Consider the following 26,917-nt stretch of genomic DNA (forward strand, 5'->3'; position numbering starts at 1 on the left):
GAGACGAGCACGGCGTCTTATTCCAGACTGAAGCAGGACCTGGACTCCAGACACACCGGGTCCAGGTCTGTCGCAGCCTCCATCGGGCCTACAAACCTCTCGGATGTCGGAGCAGTTCAGTCCATCGCCCTCCTCCCGGGTTTTAGTCGTATTTCCGTGTTTTTACCGGCAGGAATGATCCGTGTCTCCCTCCGGAGCAGCAGCAGCTTCCCGGTGGAGCTGCAGCCCGAGAACCGCGACAACAGCACCGCAGCCCGGCTGGGTTTTCTCCGGAAAACCGAGAGAGAAAAGCGGGCAGGCTCGGTGCGGGACGTCGGTGCTCGGTGCTCGATGCTCGGAGGTCGGACTCCCGGGCAGGGCTGCTCCAGATCCAGATGTCCGCTGGATCTGCGGAGACAGACCTGCTGCTGTAATCTCAGTGCCCCGCCCCTCTGCCTCCGAACAGGCCAATCACGGCGCTGCGGGGAGACGAGCCGCGCTGCCAGTGGACGGGCGGCCTGTCAGTCACCGAAGCTTCTGTCAGCAACCTAAATACAGAAATAACCTAAATACATAAATGTACATTAGCGTGACATGTGCGGGCTTTGATCCTGCGGGAATCAAACCCGCAACCCGACACCGACACACGGGCCCGGCTGTGGGGCCACAAAGAGTCTTAGTGTCTCTGGTTCCTGATGATCGACGAAGCTTTTCTCTCACTCAGAAATAAAAAGTTCTAAATTGGTTTTAATGTGATGAAGGAGCGTGAAGTCTGAAAAACCTGTACAAACCAGCGACACGGTGGAAATAATCAACTAACACCACCTTCAATACCCCAACTAGTTCTACACCAAGTGACAGCCTAGTAATCCCCTAGCAACCCTCCCAATCACCATAACAACCACCCTAGCAACCCCACAGCTTCTATCTATTCCGTAGCAACCAGAGTTTTAGATTTCATTTTTATATGTTGTACATACTATGATTTCTGTTTTATTAATGTCAGGTAAACATATTAAAAAGTAGTTTTAGTAAACTGTCAGCAAATATTGGTAAACCAGAAAATGATACTACAAATATTAGTTATTATTAGTAGTAGTAGTAGTTATTATGTCCGTGATAATGTAATATTTTTCACTGTTGACATTTCTAAAAAAATACCAGTAAATTCTTCTAAATTTTACAATAAAACACTGATCAGATAACATATCTGAGACATATCTGTACAAATAATATCAACACAGTTTTGTGAAGTACAGTATTTTATTTTCTTCTGTATCTGCCCGCTTGTCATCAGGACAATGGAGATGGATTTATTATCAGTGAGTGGGGTCAGATGTCCACAGCTGCCCAGATGTGAGTCTTTCCATCAGTTAAAAAGCTGCAGGCTGCCGACAGGTAAACAGCTGCTGAGCAGAGCACGGATTAAAGCTGGCAGTTCAATCATCAGGGGGAGAAAACAGAGCCACTCGTTTACTTCTCCACAGCAGCCGATTGTTCACAGTGACCTCGCTGCAGCTCCGAGACCAGTAGCCTAACCAGTCCTGGGGTTCTGGTTGCTGAGTTTGGTGTTGTCATGTTACCTTTTAGGAAAAGTCTCATTTTAGTTGTTGTAGACAGCTGCTGGCCTGAGGGAGCTGGGACTCAAACTACTGACTGCAGTTTGTGGACACTTCACTAACTTATCCACAGTCTGATGTTCAGAGCATCGTTGGTGGCTGTTACCTAAATCTGGTGCAGTCTACGTGTGAGTGTTGTGTCTGCACAAGAATTGAGATAAAACAGTGAACAGAGGCTGATGAACTGCTGCAGGGACACATGAAGCCACCACGGTGTCTCTTTGATAAAGTGGGACAAACTGAATGAAATGTTTATTGTCAAATTGTGTCTAAATATGTTTAAATAAATAAAATAATAATTCAATTAATAAATAATTAACCAAGTGTCTCAGTTTACTTTTCGACTTTTACCACATACGTCACATACACTTGTTTCAGCCTGTGACTTTAAACCCTGCGTATGAACTTCCAGGTGTCCGCGGTCGCTCTGATTGGCTGCCAGGCACTTCCTGCGGACCTGCAGGTCAAACGCAGGGTGCGACAAACGCAGCTCCATATGACGTCATCAGTATGCGGACGTGAACTTCCTCGTTGGTTTTTCTTGGTGTCAACAGAACCGGACTCGCAGTCCGGCACCGAGACGTGTGTGGAACAGCGGGTCCCCGCTCCGGTACCGGCTCAGGTTTCTTTGCGTGTTTCTGGGACTAAAATGACTTTCTACCGGCTCCTGTCCGCGGTTCTCGTGCCGACCCTGTGGTTGTTCGTGGCCGCGGCAGAAGATGGAACCAAACCCGCCCCCGGGAGCACCGCGGCGCCCAGACCCGCCGCGACGAACTCCACTCACGGGCTGAACTCCACACAGGGCGACGCTAAGAGCTCCGGAGGCCCGGATCCCGTGGACAGCTCGATGATCCAGAGGGCCCTGTACGTCCTCATCGGCATCACCACGATCGGAGTCCTGTACTTCCTCATCCGAGCCGTGCGGTGAGAACCTTCATTATTCCACTGACAACACGCTGCTGCGCACTCAGTTTTTCTCAAAAAAAGAAGAATCGTTTCTCATTTTCCTCATTTTTTGAGATTAAACAGGCACCGAACCGAGGAGCGGCTCCTGCAGATTTACACAGAGACGCGGAAAACTTGTAATTAAGTATGTAATAGTGCTGGAAGGAGGCGAAGCGTTAAACACTACATTTTTGAATGGGGTTTGGTTTAAGATCTTGTCCAACTTACAGGGCCTTACATAATGTACGCAGATATAAACGTAATGTTCCCTATTTATCACAGCGTGGATGAAGAAGACGAGAACTACAGGATTATATTAGTGTAGCTGGTAAATTCTGTTAATTATGATGAAGTAATGCTATATGACGTCATGCCTAACTCCCATCAGCTGCTCCTCACTTTAACCCTCTGCTCCTGTTTTATTCTCATGGAAATGACGTGAAGATTATCACTAATATTCACAACCTGACCTTCTCCAGCTCCACACACACACAAGTGAGTACAGTACACTTTGTACTAAGGCAGTACAAAATACAGACGTGTGTCAGTGTAGTATAACTGGTCATTTATTCCACCAGTCATAATTGTATGTTAGTAGACATGACACCAAACTCAATTTTAAAATGTAGGTATTTAAATTGATACTTTAAAATCCGTATCGCTGCCTCCTAGATGCCAAACTCACAAAAAAAGATTAGGTACATCTAGTGAAACAAGAACCCATTAAATAACTAGATTTATTAGTGCAGTTTGGTGTGACTTCTGATGACTTATAGGATCTGATGTTTGTTTTTGTCATAGTTTGGCAGTCATTGACATCAGGCCAAACTTCATACATAAATCCAATGATTTGGATTGCTTTCTTTCAGCAGAGGTCTGTGTGCTGTAAAATGTGGACTTAGTCTCTTCGTAAAGTTTGAATAGATACTTCTGCATGATTATAATCAGCCAGATGTCTTTGAAAGTGCATTGATTATTGTTTAAATGTGAGCAGCCTCGCCACCTTCTTTTCTCCTACGTCTGGGTAGACGTTGAGCCAGCTGCTATTTCAAATCTGCCAATTTTAGGCTTCTTTTCCTGTTTGCAAAGGTACATTACTTTGTAAACTGGTTATGATGGTAAAACTCTACCATCATAACACGTGTACTATCACTGTGGATCAACTCCACACCAAATTCCAGTCTCTTATAAGTAGCTCTATGTATTGACGTGAGTTTCTTAAGCTACTTTAGAATCAGATCCACCAAACTGTGGACCACAGTTGTGGAAATTAACACCAAAAGTGTTAATTTCTTCAAAGTTTAGGGCTGGATCCTGCCACTAACTAGCTGGAACAGAATGAGATCAGGTGTATTTTTTTCCTCAGATCTTGGAAAGAGTTCGGTGGTTTTAAGCAACAGTTTTATTGATAATGTTGTCAGGCTGAAGAAGCCCATCCAGAGGAAGAAGTACGGTCTGCTGTCGAACTACGACGACTCTGTGGAGATGGAGGCGGTGGAGAGCGACGAGGACGACACGCTGTACGAAGCTCGCAGCCTGCGCAGGTCAGAGGTCAACACACAACAACACCATCAACTATGTGTCCAGAAGGAATGAAAACAGTTTCCAGTAACAGGGACAGATGGGACTCAGTCTGAATCAGGAACCGCCACATGGAAGTAAATGCAGTAAATCTGAGACAACAGATCTGAACTGAATTCAGTCTGTTTCTGAAATTATTCAGGCCGTTATGACACATTCTTTTCTACAGATGGTGATACATACTGCAAGTACAAGTATTATACAAACAGGTATAGTAGAGTACAAATATTTAAAGGGGTCATATTTTTAGAAGCACTGTAGATTTTTGGAAATGTGAAGTATTTCAGTAGAGCCCAGAATAAAAAAAGGACTTTACTGTTTCAGAAATCAACACTGACTTGGTTTCAGCTACGTGTGACTGTCAGTAACACGCTAAACATTTTAAAGAGCGTGACTCCAGGTGAATCACTGCTGGTCTGTCACATCGGTCGCTCTCAGTCATCATCCTCTGATATTCCTAAAACTCCTTAGTAAACTCAGACGTTGAACCGCAGTCACGTTCACATTTGCTGAACCGGGGTCTCGTTTCTTGTTTGAATAAAATAAACGATCCGAGACAGAGATTTAAAATCACCACAAACAGACATAAAACAGCTGCGTGGGTCATTTTTGGGCCTTTCCACCATTTTTGTCCTCATTACTAAAATCTGCTGCCTGCAGGACTGAAATGTGATGTCATCACTGGTTCTTTAACTGACCTGCTGACCTGTGGTGACGTGTTGTTACTGATCAAACTATTGATCTGATCACTGTTTATCTGTGTCTCTGTTCAGATGAGTCCTGTTGGAGCTTCCTTATCTCATTATGGATCGGACGGCCGGAGACCTATCAGGTATTATTGATTATGGATCGGAGAGAGAGGACTGACCAGCATCTGCTGGTGGATCTAAAAATGGACCAAACATTTGTTGCCAAAGCTCCAAGCTGCTCTGGACTGTGAGCAGTACAAAGAATATTTTTAGAACGTGGTGTCGTTGTTGATGGAGAATCGGGTTCTTCTGTTTATGCTTTTCTGCTTTGACTGTTTGTGCTGAAACTACTGTGAACTGACTCCAGAGCAGCAAAAGAAGCTGCACACAGAGATCCGCCTGACAGGCAGCTCTGGACACTTTGACATGTTGTCGGTTTCTGCTCTGCAGTTTTCAGTCTGAAACGAGGTTTTAAAGGATCATTCCGCTTCATTTCAACCTGGTTTTTTTCTCATTACCGTGTCCCGTGTGATTTTTTTGTGTTAACTTCGCTGAGTTGATCGAGCTCACTGAGCTCAACAATCGAGCTCCGTGAGATTAAATACTGCTTAAATGGGTACTGCAGTACGCCTCTCTGGGTACTGCAGTACGCCTCTCTGGGTACTGCAGTACGCCTCTCTGTGTTGCAGGACTAGACTGTTCCTAATAAAGTTACAACTGAGTGAAGCAGCTGTCAGTCAAACTTTTTTCTGCCCCGCATCGCATGACTGAGTGAACCCAGACAAACAGGTCCTGCTAAAACTGAAACAGCTCATGTTCTTGTCTGAGCGGTCGAAACACAAATCACAGCAGCCACGCTAATGAGAAATCTGTCAGGTTGGTTCTTTGATTTGGACTCAGCTGAGGACCCGGGCAGTCCCCAGAGATGGTTCCTGGGTTCCTTTCATGTTGTTTTCTGTTGACTTTAATTGTATGACTCCAGCGTTTGCTCTGTTTTTAAAGGTGTTTTTTTTTTTCATTTGGGAATAGTCGGATAAGAAATTATGAATCCAGGTGTGTTCTCACCTGTAGACAACTTTCTGTTGATGTTCCTTTATACCCACACATAGTTTAACATGTGGCGGGTGATTCTCCTTGAACATGTTTCAAACACAGTAGCTGATGATGAAACCCATCCAGTGACAGGACTCTCTGATCCAATGGGCGTGAAGTTGAATCATTGTTAAACTGTATTATATTTACATTTTCTTTGCACTTCATAAAGTCTCTGTTTTATTTTCTTCCTACAATAAAAAACATACTGATGGAAACTTCAGACACGACTCAAAGGTTATTTAGAACCAGAATCCCTGGAAGCTGTCGTTGACCTGTGTGTCGTTCCAGACTCATGTTCTGATCAGTCCAACTGGACGGTATTCTTGACATGTTGCTGTCCACGAAGCACAGGGTCAGTGGTTCTGTCCCGGGTTCCTCTTCCAATTATATTATAATTAAAATACATTTTTAATGGACCTGACGCCTCAATCAGCTGGTGAACACGGGTTAATGACGCTGCGTGAAACCTGCAGCACGTTTCAGTCTCTTCACTCTGAGCTTTTCACAAAACCGTCCACACAGAATAAAAACTGGACTTGTGGTTTGTTCATTATGTCGCTTCAGTGTTCAGGAAGGAAACGGGATGAACCAGGTCGCAGCAAAGACCCCGATTCTTTTGTAAAGGACAGATGATTGTTAATATTAATTAATATTTATAGGTTACTGTTTGTAGATCGAGGGCAAAATGATATTTTTACTATTTCAAAGTAAAAGTTTATCAAAGGAGAAAGTACTGATCCTGTAACGTGACAAACAGTATAGGATTATAACAACCTGCGTCTGTGAAGGAACGAAGGCTTCAGATAAACTGAAAGTGATCGTACCAAAAGACTTCATGGAAAATAAACAATTGAGACTACAACAGCCGTTGGACCAGTTTTAGTGTCGGTGTTGCAGCAGTCGACCAGCAGATGTCTCCGTTTTACAAGATTAACAAAGACCTGGATCAGTGTTAACCTGTGAACTGAAAACTAATAATTATTATACAGAAACAGTTGAATCACACAAGGCAGCAAAAGTTTTTATTATAAAACTCTTAAATTAAATCAACATGATTAATGAGACACAAGGAAAAAAGATGTAAATTAACCTACGTGAAATAATAGAATCCCATTTATCAACAGACTAAAGAGAAACTGAACCGAATGAGTGTACTGACCAACGCTGACAGGACGACTGCTGCTACTGCTACTGCTACTACAAGTACTACTACTACTGCTATTACCGCTACTACGACTACTACCACTACCACTACTACTACTGCTACTACCACTACTATGACTACTACTACTGCTGCTGCTGCTACTACTACTACTACTACTGCTACTACAAGTACTACCACTACTGCTACTACCACTACTATGACTACAACTACTACTGCTACTACTACCACTACCACTACTCCTACCACTACTACTACTACTACCACTACCACTACTACTACTGCTACTACCACTACTATGACTACTACTACTGCTGCTGCTGCTACTACTACTACTACTACTGCTACTACAAGTACTACCACTACTGCTACTACCACTACTATGACTACAACTACTACTGCTACTACTACCACTACCACTACTCCTACCACTACTACTACTACTACCACTACCACTACTACTACTGCTACTACCACTACTATGACTACTACTACTGCTGCTGCTGCTACTACTACTACTACTACTGCTACTACAAGTACTACCACTACTGCTACTACCACTACTATGACTACAACTACTACTGCTACTACTACCACTACTGCTACTACCACTACTACCACTACTATGACTACGACTACTACTGCTACTACAACTACTACTACTACTACTACTACTACTGCTACTACAACTACAACTACTACTACATTTACGCTACTACGACTACTACCACTACCACTACTACTACCACTACCACTACTACTACTACAACTGCTACTGCTACTGCTACTAATACTACTACTGCTACTACAACTACAACTACTACTACTATTACCGCTACTACCACTACTACCACTACTACCACTACCACTACCACTACTCCTACTACCACTACTACTATGAGTACTACTAATAACAATACCATGAAGATAGTGAAGATGAAAACATCAGATAAATAAATCATCAGTGAAGGTTGGGGGGGCTGATGGCTGATAAACCCCTCAGACGGCCCCCTCGAGAGACGACAACAACAGCAACAGGTCCCAGAGGAGGTGGGGGGGTCAGAGGAGCAGTGAGATGCTGCTTCATGCTCAGTTCCCACCTCGGTCTCTTAATTAGTTTTAACCAAATGATTTAACGCTCGCTTTTCCACACTGATCCAAGGTCCTCGAACGCATTCTGCTGTAAACCCACCTTGCTCTGGGGTGTGAAGTGGGCCGTATGCCGTATGTGGGCGGTTAGTATAGTGGTAACATCACTGCCTCCCATCTGATGGGGTTCAAATCCCAGCTGTGGCCAACCCCAGTAGGGGTCCCTAGGCAAGACCTCCTCACGCTGCACTGCCTACACTTGTACCCTGCTTGTAAGTCGCTTTGGATAAATGACTAAATGTAAATGTAATGGGTGTCAGCTGGAGCTCAGTTGGTAGGGCAGCTGTCCACGAGCTGTGGCACCGGAGGTTCGACTCCCAGTTCCTCCTGGTACCACACAAAGTTCCACAGTGTTTACTGAGTGTGACCCGTGTTCATCAGGCTCGGCTCTGTACTTCAGTCCCATATAAATGCTGGCTGGATGCTCATACAGTGACGAACCTTTGTGTGGACAGGAGTCCTGAACAGGAGAGAGACCCCCTGAACAGTATTTGTATTTGAAGTATTACAGTATTAGTATCAGTGTTAGTATTGTAAAGGAATAATGACGTGAACAGAGGTGGGAACTGACCGTGAGGCAGCATCTCACCCTCAGCTCTAATTGAATCACTCCCCCTCTGACCCCCCCACCTCCTATGGGACCTGTTGCTGTTGTTGTCGTCTCTCGGGGGAGGCGTCTGATTGGCCGAGGGGTTTATCAGCCATCAGCTCCACGCCCACCGTCCCTGCTCCTCCTGACAAAGCGAACTGTGGGAAACAGTTTATTATCACTGAACCTAATGAGAGTCGTTAATTAGTGTGCCCACCGCCCCCCACCCCCCTCCCCGGAGAGTCAAATGGTGGAAAGAATCTGTGCAAACGCATCAGTACATAAAAGGTTAATAAATCCTGCAGCCAAACACATTTAATAGAAAAGAGAGAGAGAAATGAGTGAATCCCAGCAGAGAGATTCAGTTTGGAGCTTTTAGTTCGATTTTATTGACTTTAAATTGAAGATTTTATTGACTTTAAATTGATAATTTTATTGACTTTAAATTGAAGATTTTATTGACTTTAAATTGATAATTTTATTGACTTTAAATTGATAATTTTATTGACTTTAAATTGAAGATTTTATTGACTTTAAATTGAAGATTTTATTGACTTTAAATTGATAATTTTATTGACTTTAAATTGAAGATTTTATTGACTTTAAATTGATAATTTTATTGACTTTAAATTGATAATTTTATTGACTTTAAATTGAAGATTTTATTGACTTTAAATTGAAGATTTTATTGACTTTAAATTGATAATTTTATTGTCTTAGTTCATTTCAGTCAGTAAAGTTTCCTAAAGCTGAGAGATGATGACACTGAAACAACTGAAACAATCCTTTCAGTTCAGCCACGTCTGCGTCCTGTGTTCACCATGAATCATCTGTTCCTTTACTGATGGGTCGGTACCAAGTGTGTCAGTATGATTAGAATTAGTAGTAGTAGTAGTAGTATCTCTATTATTATTAGTAGTAGTAGTATCACTACTATTATTATTATTATTAATAGTAGTAGTAGTAGTAGTAGTATCACTATTATTATTAGTAGTAGTAGTATCACTACTATTATTATTATTATTATTAATAATAGTAGTAGTAGTAGTAGTAGTAGTATCACTATTATTATTATTAATAGTAGTAGTAGTAGTAGTAGTATCACTATTATTATTAATAGTAGTAGTAGTAGTAGTAGTAGTATCACTATTATTATTAATAGTAGTAGTAGTAGTATCACTATTATCATTAATAGTAGTATAGTAGTAGTAGTAGTATCACTATTATTATTAATAGTAGTAGTAGTAGTATCACTATTATCATTAATAGTAGAATAGTAGTAGTAGTAGTATCACTATTATTATTATTATAATAGTAGCAGTAGTAGTATCACTATTATTATTAATAGTAGTTGTTGTAGTAGTATCACTATTATTATTAATAGTAGTAGTAGTATCACTATTATTATTAATAGTAGTAGTATCACAATTATTATTAATAGTAGTTGTTGTAGTAGTATCACTATTATTATTAATAGTAGTAGTAGTATCACTATTATTATTAATAGTAGTAGTTGTTGTAGTAGTATCACTATTATTATTAATAGTAGTAGTAGTATCACTATTATTATTAATAGTAGTAGTTGTTGTAGTAGTATCACTATTATTATTAATAGTAGTAGTTGTTGTAGTAGTATCACTATTATTATTAATAGTAGTAGTAGTATCACTATTATTATTAATAGTAGTTGTTGTAGTAGTATCACTATTATTATTAATAGTAGTAGTTGTTGTAGTAGTATCACTATTATTATTAATAGTAGCAGTAGTAGTATCACTATTATTATTAATAGTAGTTGTTGTAGTAGTATCACTATTATTATTAATAGTAGTAGTTGTTGTAGTAGTATCACTATTATTATTAATAGTAGCAGTAGTAGTAGTAGTATCACTATTATTATTAATAGTAGTAGTAGTAGTATCACTATTATTATTATAATCCCTTCACAATAAAAGTCCGACCACCGGGTTCTTCAGCTACCTAAGAACAAACACGCCCCTCAGTGAACAGTGGACCTGTTTCTAACCGGGCTTGGTTCTGTTTCAGTGAACCCTGAAGGTGATTCTCTCCTGGTTCTAACAAACACTGACCCGTGGATTGGATCTTATGATAAAATCAGGGAATGAAGCAGCAGTTTAGAGCAGAATCTCTTTTATTTTGACAGATTCCATTTTACACCAACGTTCCTTTAACATTAAAGAAACTAAGTTCGGTTCCGGGTTATCCTGCTCCGACAGCAGAACTTCACACTAGAGTCTGATGTGAACATCACATCAGTTTGATCATGATCTCAACAACAACCACAACATCATCTGAACTTTTACTTTGACTAATTCAACATCCTGGTTTTGGACCTGGACTCCACGTGTCCTGGTCCGGTCTGCACGAAGGAGGAACTGTGACAGAACATTTACTGGTTCCTGGTTCCCCTGAGACTAACATCGGGGGTTCAGGAGTAGACAGAGGTAACTGGTTAGTTAGAGGAGTGCTGGACTCACTTCGAGCATGATCCAGAATCTGGATGCCGGTCTGGGGAACAGGGAAAACTACTAAATGGAAATCACCTGGATTTAGATCCGGTTCTGCTGCCTGCAGCTTCGGTCTCACTCGACTCTCTTAGAGCCAACATTGCGGATCAGTCTGATCTCGCCTCCTGGTCTCTGCTGGACCTGATCAGCTGTAGCTGGTTGCCAGTTGGAGGAACCGAGGACCGCCACAGGCCCGCTCCTCCATCAGACCGTCCGAGTCTCCGTCCACGGAACCTTCACAGCTGGAGTTCGGGGACAGCTCCCCCTGCGGCCCGTCCTCCTGCTCCAGGCTCCCGGCTCGGCCCCGGGGGGCCCCCTTGAGGTCCTGGTGTGTTAGTAGCTGGTCCAGGAAGTTGATGTACCTGAGCGCGAGGCGCAGGATCTCATTCTTGCTGAGCTTCCGGTCGGGGGGGTGCGTGGGGATGAGCCGCCGCAGCTCGGAGAAGGCTCCGTTAACGGTCTGCTGCCGCCAGCGCTCCCGACTGTTGGTGAAGACCCGACGGACCTGAGAACCTGAGGGGGGAGAGGAGAGGGGGTCAGTCAAGGCAGAAACCGGATCAGAGGCCTAATGAATCAGGTTCTAGTCCGTGACGTCAAACGGAGTATCTGAGGTGACGCCATGAAGGGCGGTGGGAAACATTTACTTTAATTTAATTTCATTTCATTTCATTTCATTTAGTTTAATTAATTTTTTTAATTTCATTTCATTTAGTTTAATTAATTTTTTTAATTTAATTTCATTTCATTTCATTTAGTTTAATTAATTTTTTTAATTTAATTTCATTTCATTTCATTTAGTTTAATTAATTTTTTTAATTTAATTTTATTTCATTCATTTCATTTCATTACATGTTTATGCTCTACAGCTGGACATCAGTAGATGGACTTGAACACTTCTATACCAACTCCATAGTCTGACTGTTCGGATTCGGTCCGGTTGTAAAAATGGGAACTCGTACCGTTGTTGACGTTGATCCCATGTGGAGACGTTCTGTGTTTGGTCCTGGTGCCTCGATCCGGACCTCTGCAGACAGACAGAACCAGAATCACACCAGTGAACATTGGAACCTGTTTCTAACGGCTCGGTTCTGTTTCTGTGGGCTGGAAGGTTTCACCCTGGTTCTAACAAACGCGGAACCTGAGCAGCGGAGAGCGGGTCTCTCACCTGTTCAACGTGTCCAGCATGTCTCTCAGGCAGTAGGCTGGAGGAGGACTCCGGGTTGGACTGAGCGGTTCCGGGGCAGCACTCACGGGGTCCGGTAGGTTCAGCTCGGGTCTCCGGAGCATCACTGTCCGTCTCCTCCGCGTCCCGCCGCCTCTTTTATACCGACCTGCGTCCCCGTCTGTGTGTCGTGACGCGTCGTTTCCATGGAGACAGTCAGTAATGACAGCCCCATTAACCTCGGACAGACCGGGTCCCAGGAAGCAGCACCCCAGGGACCTGCAGGAGCCAGGAGCCGCCCCGCCCCGCCCCTCCCCCCGCTGCAGGAGTCGTGTTTTCCGGCGTCGCCTCCTGCTCCGTCACGACCTGGATCCCGGATCTGAGTCCCGGAGCGTGATCAAGCTGCTGCTGGTAGGAGTCAGACCCCCTGTACCTGAAGCATGAATCGAACCTCTGCGGTTCGACAGAACCGACAGGTCTCACCCCTCATCACATCCTGCTGTGCTTTTATTTTGAAATGTTTCTATTGCTCTGTTCTCGTGTGCCTCACGACCACATGTTTGGTCTCAGGTCTCAGGTGAGGCGCTGTTTGTTCCTCTTCGAGTGTTTCACGAGTTGAAAAGCTCAGAACTTTGGTCCCGGTGAGTTCTGAGTCCTGCTCGTGTCTCATCTTCTCAGTTCGAGCTGCGGCTGCATCAGCTCACCTGGTGCAGGTGACTGATGTAGATTTGATCATAGTTCCAATTCTCCTCAAAATACTCGGTGGTGGTAGAAGTACACGACCTCTAGTAACAGTTCAAGAACATTAAAAGACCAAGTCCATGCTCTGAAATGTTCTGCAGTGTGGAACCTGGTTCTGCTGATCGTTTGTGTCTCATAAATCCAGGTTCTGCAGAATCCGACAACCTGATTTCAGAACAGTTTGACACAAACGGAACCTTTAGTAAAATAAGTGAATGTGACAGCAGAAAACATTTTTATTGGAGGTTTGTGGTGTGGTGTTTGGCTCTGGGTTCAAATCCACAGGTCTGGTTCTGGGTCTGTTCGGTTCTGGGTGGATGAACAGAAGTTTCCCACTTTACTAGAAACACCAGAGACACTGGATCAAATACTGTCCGTGATCCCTCGGGAACCTTTTCCTCTGTCATTCTTCTGTTTTCAGGGTGCAGCTGAATTATCGGTTCACTCCACGACTACCTGCTGACCACGCCCACACAGATGGCGTCACACAGGTGAGCATTAAGCTTGAATTGTGCTTCTGGGTCGAGTCTACACAACCTCTATTAGTTCCAGCATGAACTGAAGTTTTGTTGTCGTTAATTCTGATGTTTTATTTCTTATGATTGAAATGATGATAATAAAAACACAGAGGAGTCGATGTATCGACAACTTTAATTCAAACTCAAATTCATATTCGTACTGTCTGTAACTTAAAGTTTTCACAGTTACTAAAAGAAATGATTTCCTATTCAGTTCCGAAGGTACAGAAACTAAACAAGAAGTCATATAAATTCAAATATAGAAATCTATTCAAAGTTTTCTGGGATGATTTAAAGACAACACAACAAAATTAGTGCATGTAGAAGAAGAAGACAGTGAAACGGTGTCATTAGATGGGAGGATATTTACCGTGTGAGGAAATCGGGCTAAGACAGTGAAAAGTGGAGGGTTGGTAAAATTCAAAGGCCTGGGCCAACGACAGCTGCCACTCCCTGTCAATGAGAGCTGGTATTATTATTCCTAGACCTTATTTGACTGTCCTCTGTTGCTGCGCCCGCAATAGTTCAGGTTCCAGCTGTTGTGAGGATTTGAACTCGCTGTAAAGATGAAGTTTTAAAAAGTACGGCCAGCGGTTCCAGACCTGGATCCGGATTAAAGACACCACTGCTCAGGTTCGAATAAATAAATACAGCTTAATTTCTATATTCTTTATTTTAAAAGATAATCTCCCAGCTAAGATCTACAAGCAGCTTAAGCTTTGGACAGTGACCTCGAATAATGAGACAGAACCGGGTGTATCTATTGTGGAAGAAGCTCAGAAATCGGGTGTAGCAGCTGGAGGTGTCAGTCAACATTGAGGTGAACACCAACTGTTAGAAAACTCTGGGATCAGGACTGAAAAGAAACAGGACCAGACCTTCAGGTCTTTTTCCGGATGGGTGCTGGTTAAGTTGGACTGTAAATAAAGCACATTGGATCTGAGCCTGATGCTGATTGGTTTTTGTTTACATGGCAGTGATGACGGTGTCTGGAGGTTGATTTCCACAGTCCAACGTGTGTCTGTCAGTTCTGTCATCACACTAAAGGCCCTGGTGAGATTTAGTCTGCTGTTGCTATCCGATGCTGTGGAAAAGCCTTTTTACTGATGGCTCCTATTAGAAAGCTAGTTGTTGGTTTACCAGTTGCTGTGGAGAAACAGGATCACGTTGAGGTTTTCTGGCTCGATGGAGTTCCTCAGGTTGGAGAACCGATCACCTGCACTGGAAAAGGCTCTCTCTAAGGGCACAGCAGTGGAGACGACCCCGAGCTTCTTCAGAGCAAACTTGCTTAATTCGCCAAAGTTCTTCTTCCCTGTGTTCCTCCACCAGGACAAAGGGTTTGAATCCTCTGCGTTGCGTTCATAGGCCATGTATTTGTCCAGGAGGTCTTTGACCTTGGCAGCAGAAAGGACTTTAGCCGCGTTGAGCTCTTTTGTTATTTCGTATATCGCCTGCTTTCTGCTCTGCTGTCCCAGCTGGTTTTTATATCTTGGGTCGAGGAACGTGTTGGTAGCCAGTCGGTTTTTGTTGATGTCACCAAAGTCCTCTCTGCACTGGGACAGTAACATCTGAGCAACATCGTTGTTTGTCTTTTCTTTTTCAAGTGAGTCCATGAGTGTCTTCAAAAGTGGCAACATGACTGCAATGGTCTCGAATCCATTTCCTTTCATCATGGACGTGGCTTTCTTCAGATGTTCCAGAGCAGATATGACGTTGTTGAGTTTCTCTTTATCCTTTTCGTTTAGAATTAAATCTGTCTTGCCTTTCTCGTTGATCACCATCACCATGGCGGAGTACTGGCCATTCAGACTCTTGAGCATGTGCAGCCAGGCGAGCCACTGGTCCCCAGAGTGCAGGATCAGCTTGTCTTTGACCAGACCCAGCCGATTTTGAATATTTCTGAGCTTCTGTTCAGCTTCAGAGTTGTACTTGAAGAACCTGACAATGTTATGGCACTTCTTGAGGACCTTTGAGAGCTCATTGTTGCTCATCAGATTCTTAAATATCACATTCAGGGTATCAGCGAAACAGGGCATGTGCAACCATTTTGCTTTAACGACACTGTGGACCTTTTCCTTTATGCCCCAAGCCTCCATGACAGCTGAGAGCTGATTCTGAATGTTGGCAGCAGAGTTGTCTCCCAGCATGCTTGCAGTTTTGAGCATGTACGACTTGAGATTCCCGTAGCCATCTACAAAATGGCAACTCACTGTTAGATAGAAGTCTTCAGGTCTTGAAGACCACAACTCACATGTCAACACGATGTCATCAGCAGCTGCCAAAATGTTTCGCAGCTCTTCCTCTTGTTTCTTGTGAACGTCGTTGAGCAGAGTGCACATGTTGGCAGGAATTTGAAAAGTGGGCTTGAGTGTGTGGATAAAATCCAGAAAGTTTGGATCCTGCGTTATTTCCAGAGGCAGCAGATTCGATACAACCATCTTCAACAGCTGTCTCTTATTTGTTAGTATTTCCTGGCCTCCAGCTGTGGAAGAAAGCAGATTTCAAGGTCAGGAGATATTCTGGTATTTAAGATTTATCGGTATCACTAGTGGTGGAAGCCATAAGAACATCATTCACATACTGGGACTTGAGCTTGAGCTTCAATCCGAAGCTCCACCATGGTGCCTGGTAAAGAAATAGTGAGAAATAAAATGACATTGTACAACACAGATCGACTGGCGCAAAAAAAAAGAAGCAGCTTTTTTCTCTAACTCTGGAAAAATGTTTCGGACAGAACAATTTTCCTGATTCAGTATTATTTGACTACTTCAAGGCCCCGATTGAGTCAAAGTACTAAAAGCACAGTCTCGAAACTTTCACGTTTTGGGGATGATCTGAAAAACTGCGTGAATGACAACAGGTGCAGACAAGGTGGAGGCGGCCATATTTGAATAAGGATTTAGTGTGTTGGCAAATGAAAGAGGACAGTTGATCCAGAGGAATCAACTGTAGTAGTAAAGCTGTTTATGGAATAAACGCTTTACTATAGCAACAAAATCTCAGGATGACAGGAAGAAGCACTTTAACAGTTTGACATCATTCAGTGCGTAACACACGTACACATCCTCTCTTACACCAAGTGAATTAAGTTCAGAGGGAATCTGAGCCAATGCAAATCACGTTCAGGAACGACTGTCACACCCCCCAGTATGTTCGGGTGTGTCCATTGTACTATGAACCTGTTGCATCACAAACATGATCAGTTCATCAAGTGAACTGAGTCCAGCTGTTCTATATGAACGGATCAGGTTCGAGACGTACGAGTGACGAGGGCAACAAGTTTGAACGGGAACTGGTACCAGCCTCAGCAGAGTCAAGTATGAACAGGTGAGTGGAACAGAACGGCCTCAGTCGAGAGTACAACCAACCTCAATGAGCCCCCGAGAGAAAACACGTCAGTGTGGGATTAAAGCTAGACGGTGTCACCCAGTTCTCCCTGAGACACCGTACATGTCTGTGCAGCTGGAAGTTAGTTGGGAGACATTTGAAGATGAAGCTTTTCTCATGTCGTCTCTGAAACGCTGCATCAGTGTTGACGAGTCCAAAGTGAGCTCACTTTAAGATAAGATAAGATAAACTTTATAGTTATTGCATCATCGTACAACGAGATTAAGGAACAAACCAGTCTGTGTCATATATAAAATAAAAATGGAATAAAGAACAGAATAAATAATTAGAGACAGTCAAAAAAAAACCAAAAAGACAAAAAAAAAAAAGACAGAACCTTCTCCCTGATGGCAGCAGTTCAAAGACACTGTCCAGGGTGTGTAGCCTCCCCTTTATCTGTGTTGGTCCACAGAAAGCTTTGCTCTTTGTTTCTGTGAGACGTCGTCAGTTATTGTAGCTCACAGCATTTCAACCGTGAAGCCTAAATAGATGTGAACTTGAGCACTGGTTGGTAAAAACCCTCATTGCACGTGCACCACACAAGGAAACTGGATCCTTTGTTCTGTTCACGTCTTTAACATTGTTCTTGTGAAGTGGCGGCACTAACAAAGTAAGGATGTGGCGCGCGTCCGTCTTTGTGTGATGTCAGTATGAGCAGTAGCACGTCTGTATCTGTGCACACGTCTCTGCCTGGCATTGCAGCAGTGATAACAGACATTTGAAATGTTTCTACAGGCCAAAACATTTATCTATCATTTGTAATAATTGGTCAGTTTCTTGGATTCATTGTTGAGTCTGTAAAAGGTTCCAGTATCCTGCTGTCGTCTGAGAGGTGAGATGAGTTCGTGTTTTGGGGCTGGATGTTAGTAACATAATGATATGTACAGATAAAGCCTGTGAATACATGAACCAGTTAATTCAGAGTGAACAGGGGAAAACGTCTTTGTTACCTGTTCTCTGTCTGATTTGATCCCGTCTCGGGGGCTGCCGGGGGTTATTTCGTCGGCCTCCTCTCCTCTGTGCGTTGGGTCTCTGTTCGACTGTTCAGGAGAAACATGAGCCGTATAAAACACATCAGTCGGCTTCAGGGTTGAGGAACTAACTTGATGTTTGCTGACGGGTACTCACATCGACCTCTCGGTGTTGGAGCCATTTCACAGTTCAGCTTCGTCTCCCTGTTAATTTCTTGAAGTCTTCTCAGACTTTGGTTTAATCCGTTCCCGTGATCCAAAAAGCAGCTTCCTCCCAGTGTTCGGTTCCGCCGGCGTCTGCTCCGCTCTGACGGCAGAGCCTGGTTTTATCAGATGGGTGGAGTTTCAACAGTTTCTGTTGCTGCTGTGAACTCGACACCTGCAGGTTGATTTTCTAGTGAAATGAAACTGATTTGACTGAGTGCTGTGAAAACAAGTCAACGAGACAACAAGTCAGGTTTTACTGAAAAATCTGCTCAGGGAAACTCAGTTTTCTACCAATCACAGCTTTTCCTCAGACGTTCAGGTTATTTTCATGTTTACTGTCAAGGACAGACACTAAAATATGATGAGTGACAGTCGTCCACTCACTGTGTTGTAAGCTGCTGGACCAAGGTTGTTGGTCTGAATGTCGGTCAGGACACGAGACAAGAGGTGGAGGAGGTGATGAAGATGACAGATGAACACGTGAAGAGGGGTGTGTGTGTCTGTGTGTTTCTATTGAAACACATGATCTGACTGATATAAACTTTCGATCACTGACTGAACTGGATCCCAGCGACACTGCCTGATTATTGAGCCCGTCAGTTGCTGTTGTGGAGCCAGGACTAAATATAGGATCAACAAAGATTTGCACCAACAACAGAGAATAATTAAAGTTGGCTGTTTCTGACATCACTGTGTGAGGGAAACTCAGTAGTTCATCCAATAGTGAGCAGAAAATGAAGATTTTTACGTCACTAATAACCAAGAACTGAGCCGCACAACGGTAACTGTCTCATTTCTAAAACGAGGAGCAATGCATTGTGGGATACTGTCAGTGCCCTTTATGAGAACATTATAGATTGAGTATGGAGTGAAACCTCTCAAACAGCTGACAAGTACACAGAAAATCGACAAAGCAACAGCGCCACCTGGTGGATTTACCAGACACAACTAAGTTGGTACCAACAGCATGTGAATGTTTGGAATCACCTCAGTCGAGGTGAGCTGATGCCAACAGGTGAGGAAGGAGTTACTCCAGTCGCCCCAAACCCAACGACACCAGCATCTCGTCGCTAGCTTCCATCGATCCTGTGCTGGTAGTTTCACAGCATCGCTTGTGGAAAACGAAGCACTTGGTTCTTCATTCTTTGAAAGTTTAATTGTTCTGAGCAGTAAATAGTTAATAGTTTGTACTAGTGACTTTAATGCTGTTGAATATCTTTACGCTTTCTACATAATTACCACAGAAAACCAGCTGATTCCAAAGGGTTCACTTACAGTAGAAATACAACAGGACCAAATCCACTGGCCCACACCAGGCTGGACTGGACCAGTGAATTTGTTATTTTAAACTTAACCTGCTGTTTTCAGTCAGTCTGCAGCTACACCATCAGCTGTTCCTCCTTCAAGGGGAAATGAGCTGTGGACTCGTCTCAACTTTTCATGTAAAACTGATATAAACTGATGTAAAACTGATGTAAACGACCCCTCAGGCTGATTCTGTCTCGTGTCAGAGCACATCGAGCAGCTGCCCGATGACTCCACTGTTATTTCACATTTATTTTTCACCTGAGACCCAGACTGTGGAGGTCAGAGGTCGGAGCTGCAGAGACCGTGTGGGACGAGCAGAAAATAAATCAGGCCCAACTAAAAGAAGTTTCCACATTTGTTGTAGAGCCGCTCTGCCCCCCAGTGGCCAAAACCTGATTAACACAACTTTAATTCTGATGGAACTGGTCCTTTAATGACTTAAAACCACCTTCCAGATACAGCAGCAGGACAGGTGGTGGCTGATGGACTTTGTTCAGTGATCATTAACATTAGGTCAAGCTAACAGCTGATTTCTGAGGGACACAGGTCCCACGTTACATTTGAGTTTGACTCAACCACCAGTAAAACATCAAGCCTGGAATTCCCTCGAGTTGAACCGGACTATAAACAGGCTACAGACCTGCTTTGTATTTGTAAAGGCAAAAAACACTCACTGTGTCATCGTTACAGGAAAATATCAGATACGAATGATGCAGGAAATAAACTGTGTTAATAGCAGCAGCTCTTTATGACGTCACCCCATCAGAAAAACTGGTTTCAGAGCAGCTGAGACGCAGCAGCGACCACAAATCACTGGATCTGATTCCTCTCAGAGCTGGCCAGGTTTAGGGTCAGGTCTTCAGGTGAGCAGCAGGGGCTGATGGGATGTCCTGTTTGTCTGTCAACACTGACTGAGGTCAAACTGGAATAAAATGGGTCAAAACCGGGTTATTAAATGGTGGTGAAAATGGCTTTAGATGTGTGAACACTCAGTGAAGACACGTTATCATGGATCTGATTCAAAGCAGCACTGGAAGAAGTCCTAAATTTTTATTTTCCACTTAAGCACGTAATACTACTTCAGTGTAAAAGTACTCTATTACAAGTCGTGCATACCTAATTTTAGTTAACAGAAGTATTAGTAGCAAGTCTAACAAGTAAAGGTAAGCTACAGTAACAGAAGTAAAAGTACAAACACCTCAGTATAACTAGCATTAAAATAGAAGTAACAGTATGCAGAATACAATCTATGCAGTATTTACTGATGAACAAATGTGCTGCAGCTGGTGAAGAGCTGATTAATACTTTTATTAGATGATTATATTTAGTGTCTGAATCTGCAAAGCAATTAAAACTATAAAATCAAAGTAGTGGAGTAGAAGTACAAAGTTTCATATATAGTACCTCAACAGTGTACTACTGTCTGGCTGTTCTCTGATTGGCCGACAGGGGGCGTGATGCATCCAAACAAGTATTTCTGTTTCCTGTCAGATAACACTTCTGCTCCATTACAGCTACATTTACCTGACTTTTAGTTACTTTACAAATGTGGCTGCGATCACTTCACTGCTGCACCAACAAAACCAGCACAGCCACAATATTCTGGCTGAACTGAAACAAACTGGACAAAGTGGAGAAGCAGCGTTTCGTGGAACTTTGTCTTTATTGGTGGTGAATTATCAGACACAGATTCATACACTCCAAACTGTTTCCCTCTGAAACCTGCTTCAAACTAAATTCAGTAAATGTATTTTAATTGGTTTTAATTTTTCCTGCCCATGCAGTGCAGGAAAAACAACCTCTGACCCCTCGTTAGCTCTTCAGCCAATCAGATAACTGCATTCTTTACAACAGGACTTTATAAGCATCCAATAGGAAAATATACAAAAACTGATTTTGTCTTTCAAAGAATAAAATATGCAGATTTTTTTAATGTAGAAAAACATTTTCTTTCAATATGTTTGGAGCTCGGAGATGCTGTAAACAGCAGCGAGGTCTCACTCCTGCTCACAAAACCACCATCAGAACATTTTTCTGTACTTTGCCCTTCGTTCAGTTTTGTTAACTTTTCTTGAGCAACACTAAACTGATTCCAGCCGCACAAAAAACGACAAAAGGACGACGAACCAGAAAACCCACTGTTACCCACCAGAACCATGACTCATTAACAGAAACTGAACAAGCAGGACTACAAGGACCAGAATGCATCGTGATTCGAGCAGAAACTAAAAGGAGAAAAACATCAACAACAAACATCAGACTGATTCCTTCATATCTCGTGTAACAGAACAATGGCACAAAAATAAAATTTCAAGTTTTTTAAATTTTCATTTTTGTCATACGAATGAAGAAATATTTCCATCGTTCTCCGCAGGAGTCCAAGTGCTACATCATCCATCTGTCCGTCCTCATCACAGTGCGTTGTACATACTGCATTTCCCAGCATGCCCCTGCTTGTCCACACACAAGGACACACTCCCCCCCATCATTGAAGATGGAGGGATGGTAGAAAGAGAGAAAGGAGAAATAAAAAAACATGGGAATATTTTCACATTGACTCTATGACGTTGGTCAGTCACTAAAAATTCAGCACCAGTGGGGAAAAAGGCCATTTCTGATTGGTTCCTTTTTATTTTGGACATAACATTCGCTTGTACGGTTACGGCCAAAAGACACAATTTAGCAAAGAATAAAAACGTGACTCCTCCCCCTTTCTGATAAGCCCTAAAGTAGGCGGGGTCTAAGTGATCCTTCATCCCATCCCCTGAAGAGGCCTCCAATAGAAAAGTTTGAGTCTTTGGCAGATTTACAGAAATGAAAGGCCGTCTGTTGCTGAAGGGCTGGAGGAGAGAGAGACGAAGACGGAACAGCATGGTCTGAAATCTTTTTCTATTTTAGTCTGGTCGACGATTACAGTCACAGAAATGAGCCACAACATCTGAAAGACTTGAGAAATTAGTAATCTTTATATCAAAACTGTGGTTTTAAGAGTGAAACTTTCAATCAGAGTGAAATGTTCGACATAATTATGTGGAGTAACAACAGACTGAGAAGCTACGCTAGCTTGTCCTGTGATGCTACATTAAGTTGGACTGCGAAACTACGTTTGCTCTCTTTGGTTGTTCGTAACCTGCAAAGCTCTGTTACCTTGAGCTGCCACAGTGTTATCAGTATTTCAATGTGTAGTATTATGATGTATTAACAACTGTACATCAGTCATGGTGTCAAACGGGAGAAAGATGTTTTCTGATCATTTTTACGTAGAACAGCTAAAATGTTCCTTAAAGCAGGAGTTATCTGAAATTCCGTTTCCTTTTCTTGTTGAACTATTTCATCCAGGACTCGTACACAGAGTCATCTGAGTCATTTAAAAAGACAGCTAGATTTCCGTTGGAGTGATGAGTGATTGACTGGTTGATTCGATTTTAACGGCTGTGGCGGTTTCTGTCCCTGTAATCATCAGTAGATCCCCGTAGATCAGGGAGCGGCCTGAAGCTGCGATTCTCAGCGTGATGCTCAGTTTGGTGGACGTTTGACTGATTGAGTCCGTTTCTGCTGGTGTTCATGCTGACGACGTCTGTATCTGTGATGAAACGCTGAAGATGACTCAGTCTTTGTTTCTGAAGCTGGACTCCACCGACTCTGCTCAGGTGAGTGCTCACAACAATACGTTTCACTTCACACAGCAGATGCAGGATGTTGGATTTCGATCTGTCAGCTGAAATGTTACAATCACTGTCGCAGGTTTTTACCCGATCATCTCCCTGAATTGTTTTTTTCACTTCCTGGTTGAAATAGTCAGTGTTTTGTAAATTTGTACCGTATTTGTATGTTTTAGCTGCTTATTTCCCAATTTAAAAAATAAACTGCTGCTTCTGTCTGCTAATTCTTTAAAGTAGGCATCAGCTCTGCAGCAGTTATTGCATTATAACGAATCTTCAGTGCAGAGTGATTAAGTCTATAAATCATCAGTCATGATGGTTTGATATTAAAATTCAAATCTGGAAAAAAATACATTTTCCCTAAAACACAGCAGAAGTTTTAATGATATTTGGAATCATGGACGATCATCCTGTGTGACGTTATTGTTGCACAGTAGGGTCAGGCAGTAACAAATATTTTCCAATAAATACAAGAGGAAAGTGTGTGTGTGTACTGAGCTAATCTGGCTTTTACGTTACAAATGCATCTTCATAGTGTGTTTAAACAATAACTTAAGTATCCTGCATATATGTGCTAGATGTTGTGTTCACAAAATAAAATCCTGTTCTGGCACGTGGGCTCTTTAGGTTTGTAGGAAACAGCTAGAACAGACACTGTATGTGCTTTAGGTTTGGTTCAATTTGTGAAATAAAAAAACGGATTTGTAGAAAATGGTACTTGGAAAAGTGAAATTTTGGCTTTTGCACTAGCACCAAAATGAAAACTCTCGAATCTGTGGGCCGACAGAGGCTGAGGTCGGACAGCTGATGACATTTAACACGGGTCAGTGGATCTGTAACAAATCGGACTTTTAACTTCAACAGAACTTTCATCACAGAGCAGAGATGATCCCAGAAACTCCCGGTGGAACCAGCAGTGACCTCAGCTGCAGGCTCCTCCCACCGCTGACCTCCTCCGATTGGCTGAGCAGTGTTCAGGTAAAGGTCAGAGGTCAGGAAGATGGAGCTTCAGTTCGGTGGTTTCTCCTCCAGGCGACAGGAGACAGAGGAGGAGGTGCTATGAGGAGGCGAGGAGGAGGAGGGCAGCGAGCAACATGGCCGACAGCAGGGAGAGGCGAGGCACGGCGAGGCTGCAGCCGCCGGTGGTGTCGTCTGTCAGGAAGGGCTCCGGAGACTCGTACACAGAGTCATCTGAGACACAGAGAGGACACGTCATTCAGTGCACGCTGCAGTTCGTCAGGTAAAGATTTGTTTTGGAGGAAGGACGTGATCGGGCTTTGTTGGGTTAAACATTTAAAAACCTGAGGACAGACGTTAGCTTTGCTCTGCATCACCTCTGGTACAGTGTGCGCATTTCTTTTTTGTTTCTCACCTTCAAACTAAATCGAACATGAAACAATGAGTAGAATAAAAAGAGGAGGGATCAGGACGAGGTCCAACTTTGTTCCACAGCACAGCTTTCTGCATGTTGTGATGCAGGACGATTGTAAAACATCACAACTTGATTCCAGGCAGATTAGTGAACAGATCAAACCTCGTTATCTGATTAAAGCTACAATATGCAGCATGGTGCTTGAAATCAGTTCACTCTATTCCCTTTACCTGCTCTGCTACACTCTGCACAGAACTTCAGTTTGCCTTAGTTATGAAGTTACAATTAATGAGAATTGTGCAAATCCGATAACTGAGAAGGTCGTTTGTAGTCACACATTAACAAATGTAGATGAATTTATCAAATGTGTAGGAAGCAGATTTTTAAACATTTCACCCTCATGAACTAGATTATTCAGTGGTACAGAAGTTGTGCGGTTTGTTAAATGCAAAATTATTTAAAAAGCTGCGATTTATTAAGCAGAAAACAAGTGATTCTGCAAATAGATTCAATTCAGAAGTTGATTATTAAACTTTGCAGATTAATTTCAAACTTAATTAAGAAACGAAATAAATGTTCAGATTTCTAAAGTTCTCCAGACAGCTAGCATCACAACTTATTTATTCCATTCAAATTATCACGCAGATTAATAAAGAGAAGTATTTAATCTATGAGATTATTAACAGTGCATGGTGATTAGAATCCTCCTCAGACTGAAACATCCCTCTGTTTTTTCAGTTTCCTCCTGCAGAAGGAAAAATCATTTGCACTCATCATTTGATTAAAATATTCACCTGGACACACGCCGTCCACCTCCACTTCCTGCTCAGCTCTGGTGATTTTATTCACATTAAAGCAGCAGCGACAGTTAAATTCTCTTTACAGAATCTTTAAGAGCTTCAATAACCGGAGTCTTGTGATTCAGCTGCTTCTGTGTTTTCTCTGTAAACTGTGTAGGATCATATCTGAGGTCACAGCTCTCAGGAGACATGAACATACAGTTAACATGTGCTTAGCGTGTAGACTCTCTGTGACCTGACCTGACCTGACCTGACCTGACTCGCTCCGAGCATCGGTTTCACCTGCTGAAGGTGAACGTCCCAAAGCTGTCGGAGCGTCATCAGGAAACAAAACGCGCCGTCAGTTGTTCCACACTTCAGACAGTCGCAGATTAAAACACACAATTTAATTCAGGATTCTGTTTCTCCACAGACTGTGAGGACTGAGCGTCTGTGTTTTAAATCAAGTGAAGCGAGTCCAGCTCTCCCTCAGTCTCCGTGTTTCCTGACTCTGCGGCCAAGCTGTCGAATTAGTGCCAACAAATAATCTAAAAAATTCTAATTCTGAACAAACTGCTTTTTTTTTTCTATTAACTGAACGTGTGAATTTCTAATAAGAACGAAGAAGAAGAGGCGACTCACTGGTGGGTTTGACGTAGACTTTGAGTTTCAGACACGGTTTCCCAGCCAGGTTTGGATGTGGAGATGCTGCAGAGGAAACAGAGGAAACGATTTACAGCACAGATCAGTGACACGTGAACGACGACAGGATCAGAACAAAACCTGAACTGATTCAGACCAAAGCTGGAAGACGACTGAGCGACGTAGACCTAAAAGGTACACTGTGTGTGTGTGTGCCTGTCCCAACAAAACCAAAAATCAATTAAAAAAAAATAAACATAATAATAGTAATGGGTGGTTAATAAAAATTATTTTAAAGTTTAGATAAATACAAATGACGATTACAAAAATACGATTTAACCTCTTAAGACCTGAGCTCTAATTTGATATGCTTTTTTTTTTATTTCTCTTTGCTATTTGGGCTTATTGGAATCATCTGCCTACAACAACAAATGATAACACATTCAAAACATTTGCATTAAAAACTATCCATGCCCTTTTTAATCCACACCTATTTGTCAAAAGCTGTGGAACAGTTGTGATCAGTGAAGTTCATTTTAGTTTTGAGTTAGTGCACTTTAGTTTAGTTCACTTTAGTATTTAGTTTACTTTAGTTTAGTTTACTGAGTAGTGTAGTTTAGTTTAGTTTCACTTAGTTTAGTTCACTTTAGTTTAGTTACTTTACTTTACTTTACTTTACTGTTCTTCTTTAGTTTAGTTACTTTAGTTCACGTTAGTTTAGTTTAGTTACTTAGTTTTTTAGTTGATTTTATTCAGTGAGTTTGAGTTGAGTTGAGTTTACTTTAGTTTAGTTTAGTTTAGTTTACTTGAGTTGAGTTGAGTTTACTTTACA

The 26,917-nt window shown here is 42.5% G+C and overlaps 2 protein-coding genes across 3 annotated transcripts; one reads left to right on the plus strand and one right to left on the minus strand.

Moving 5' to 3' along the window:
- The first annotated feature begins 1,983 nt into the window (after positions 1 to 1,983).
- Positions 1,984 to 6,128, plus strand: LOC113152393 (protein FAM174C-like). 2 transcript variants are annotated; one of them, XM_026345619.1, is made up of 4 exons: positions 1,984 to 2,522; positions 3,023 to 3,038; positions 3,965 to 4,087; positions 4,898 to 6,128. In XM_026345619.1, the coding sequence occupies exons 1-4, from the start codon at positions 1,999 to 2,001 to the stop codon at positions 4,964 to 4,966; spliced, it is 732 nt and encodes a 243-aa protein (XP_026201404.1). In that variant the 5' UTR covers positions 1,984 to 1,998; the 3' UTR covers positions 4,967 to 6,128. The 2 variants fall into 2 exon arrangements, with proteins under 2 accessions (XP_026201404.1, XP_026201405.1); XM_026345620.1 differs by lacking the exon at positions 3,023 to 3,038.
- A 4,901-nt stretch (positions 6,129 to 11,029) lies between these two features.
- On the minus strand, positions 11,030 to 12,789 carry LOC113150735 (T-cell acute lymphocytic leukemia protein 1 homolog). Its single transcript, XM_026343400.1, has 3 exons — positions 12,502 to 12,789; positions 12,296 to 12,360; positions 11,030 to 11,849 (listed from the first exon to the last, which is right to left on the minus strand). The coding sequence occupies exons 1-3, from the start codon at positions 12,621 to 12,623 to the stop codon at positions 11,482 to 11,484; spliced, it is 555 nt and encodes a 184-aa protein (XP_026199185.1). The 5' UTR covers positions 12,624 to 12,789; the 3' UTR covers positions 11,030 to 11,481.
- Between the last annotated feature and the right edge of the window lie 14,128 nt (positions 12,790 to 26,917).

Source organism: Anabas testudineus, chromosome 4, assembly GCF_900324465.2.
Source record: "Anabas testudineus chromosome 4, fAnaTes1.2, whole genome shotgun sequence".
NCBI classification, from domain to species: Eukaryota; Metazoa; Chordata; class Actinopteri; order Anabantiformes; family Anabantidae; genus Anabas; species Anabas testudineus.

What these genes read in the sequence shown, in the direction of transcription:
- LOC113152393 (XM_026345619.1), top strand. Translation starts at nt 1,999, where the DNA reads ATGAACTTCCAGGTGTCCGCGGTCGCTCTGATTGGCTGCCAGGCACTT. An exon ending in GAAGCTCGCAGCCTGCGCAG is followed by an intron (nt 4,088 to 4,897) that starts GTCAGAGGTCAA and finishes GTCTCTGTTCAG; the next exon opens with ATGAGTCCTGTTGGAGCTTC.
- LOC113150735 (XM_026343400.1), bottom strand. Translation starts at nt 12,623, where the DNA reads ATGCTCCGGAGACCCGAGCTGAACCTACCGGACCCCGTGAGTGCTGCC. An exon ending in ATGCTGGACACGTTGAACAG is followed by an intron (nt 12,361 to 12,501) that starts GTGAGAGACCCG and finishes GTCTGTCTGCAG; the next exon opens with AGGTCCGGATCGAGGCACCA. An exon ending in TGGGATCAACGTCAACAACG is followed by an intron (nt 11,850 to 12,295) that starts GTACGAGTTCCC and finishes CTCCCCCCTCAG; the next exon opens with GTTCTCAGGTCCGTCGGGTC.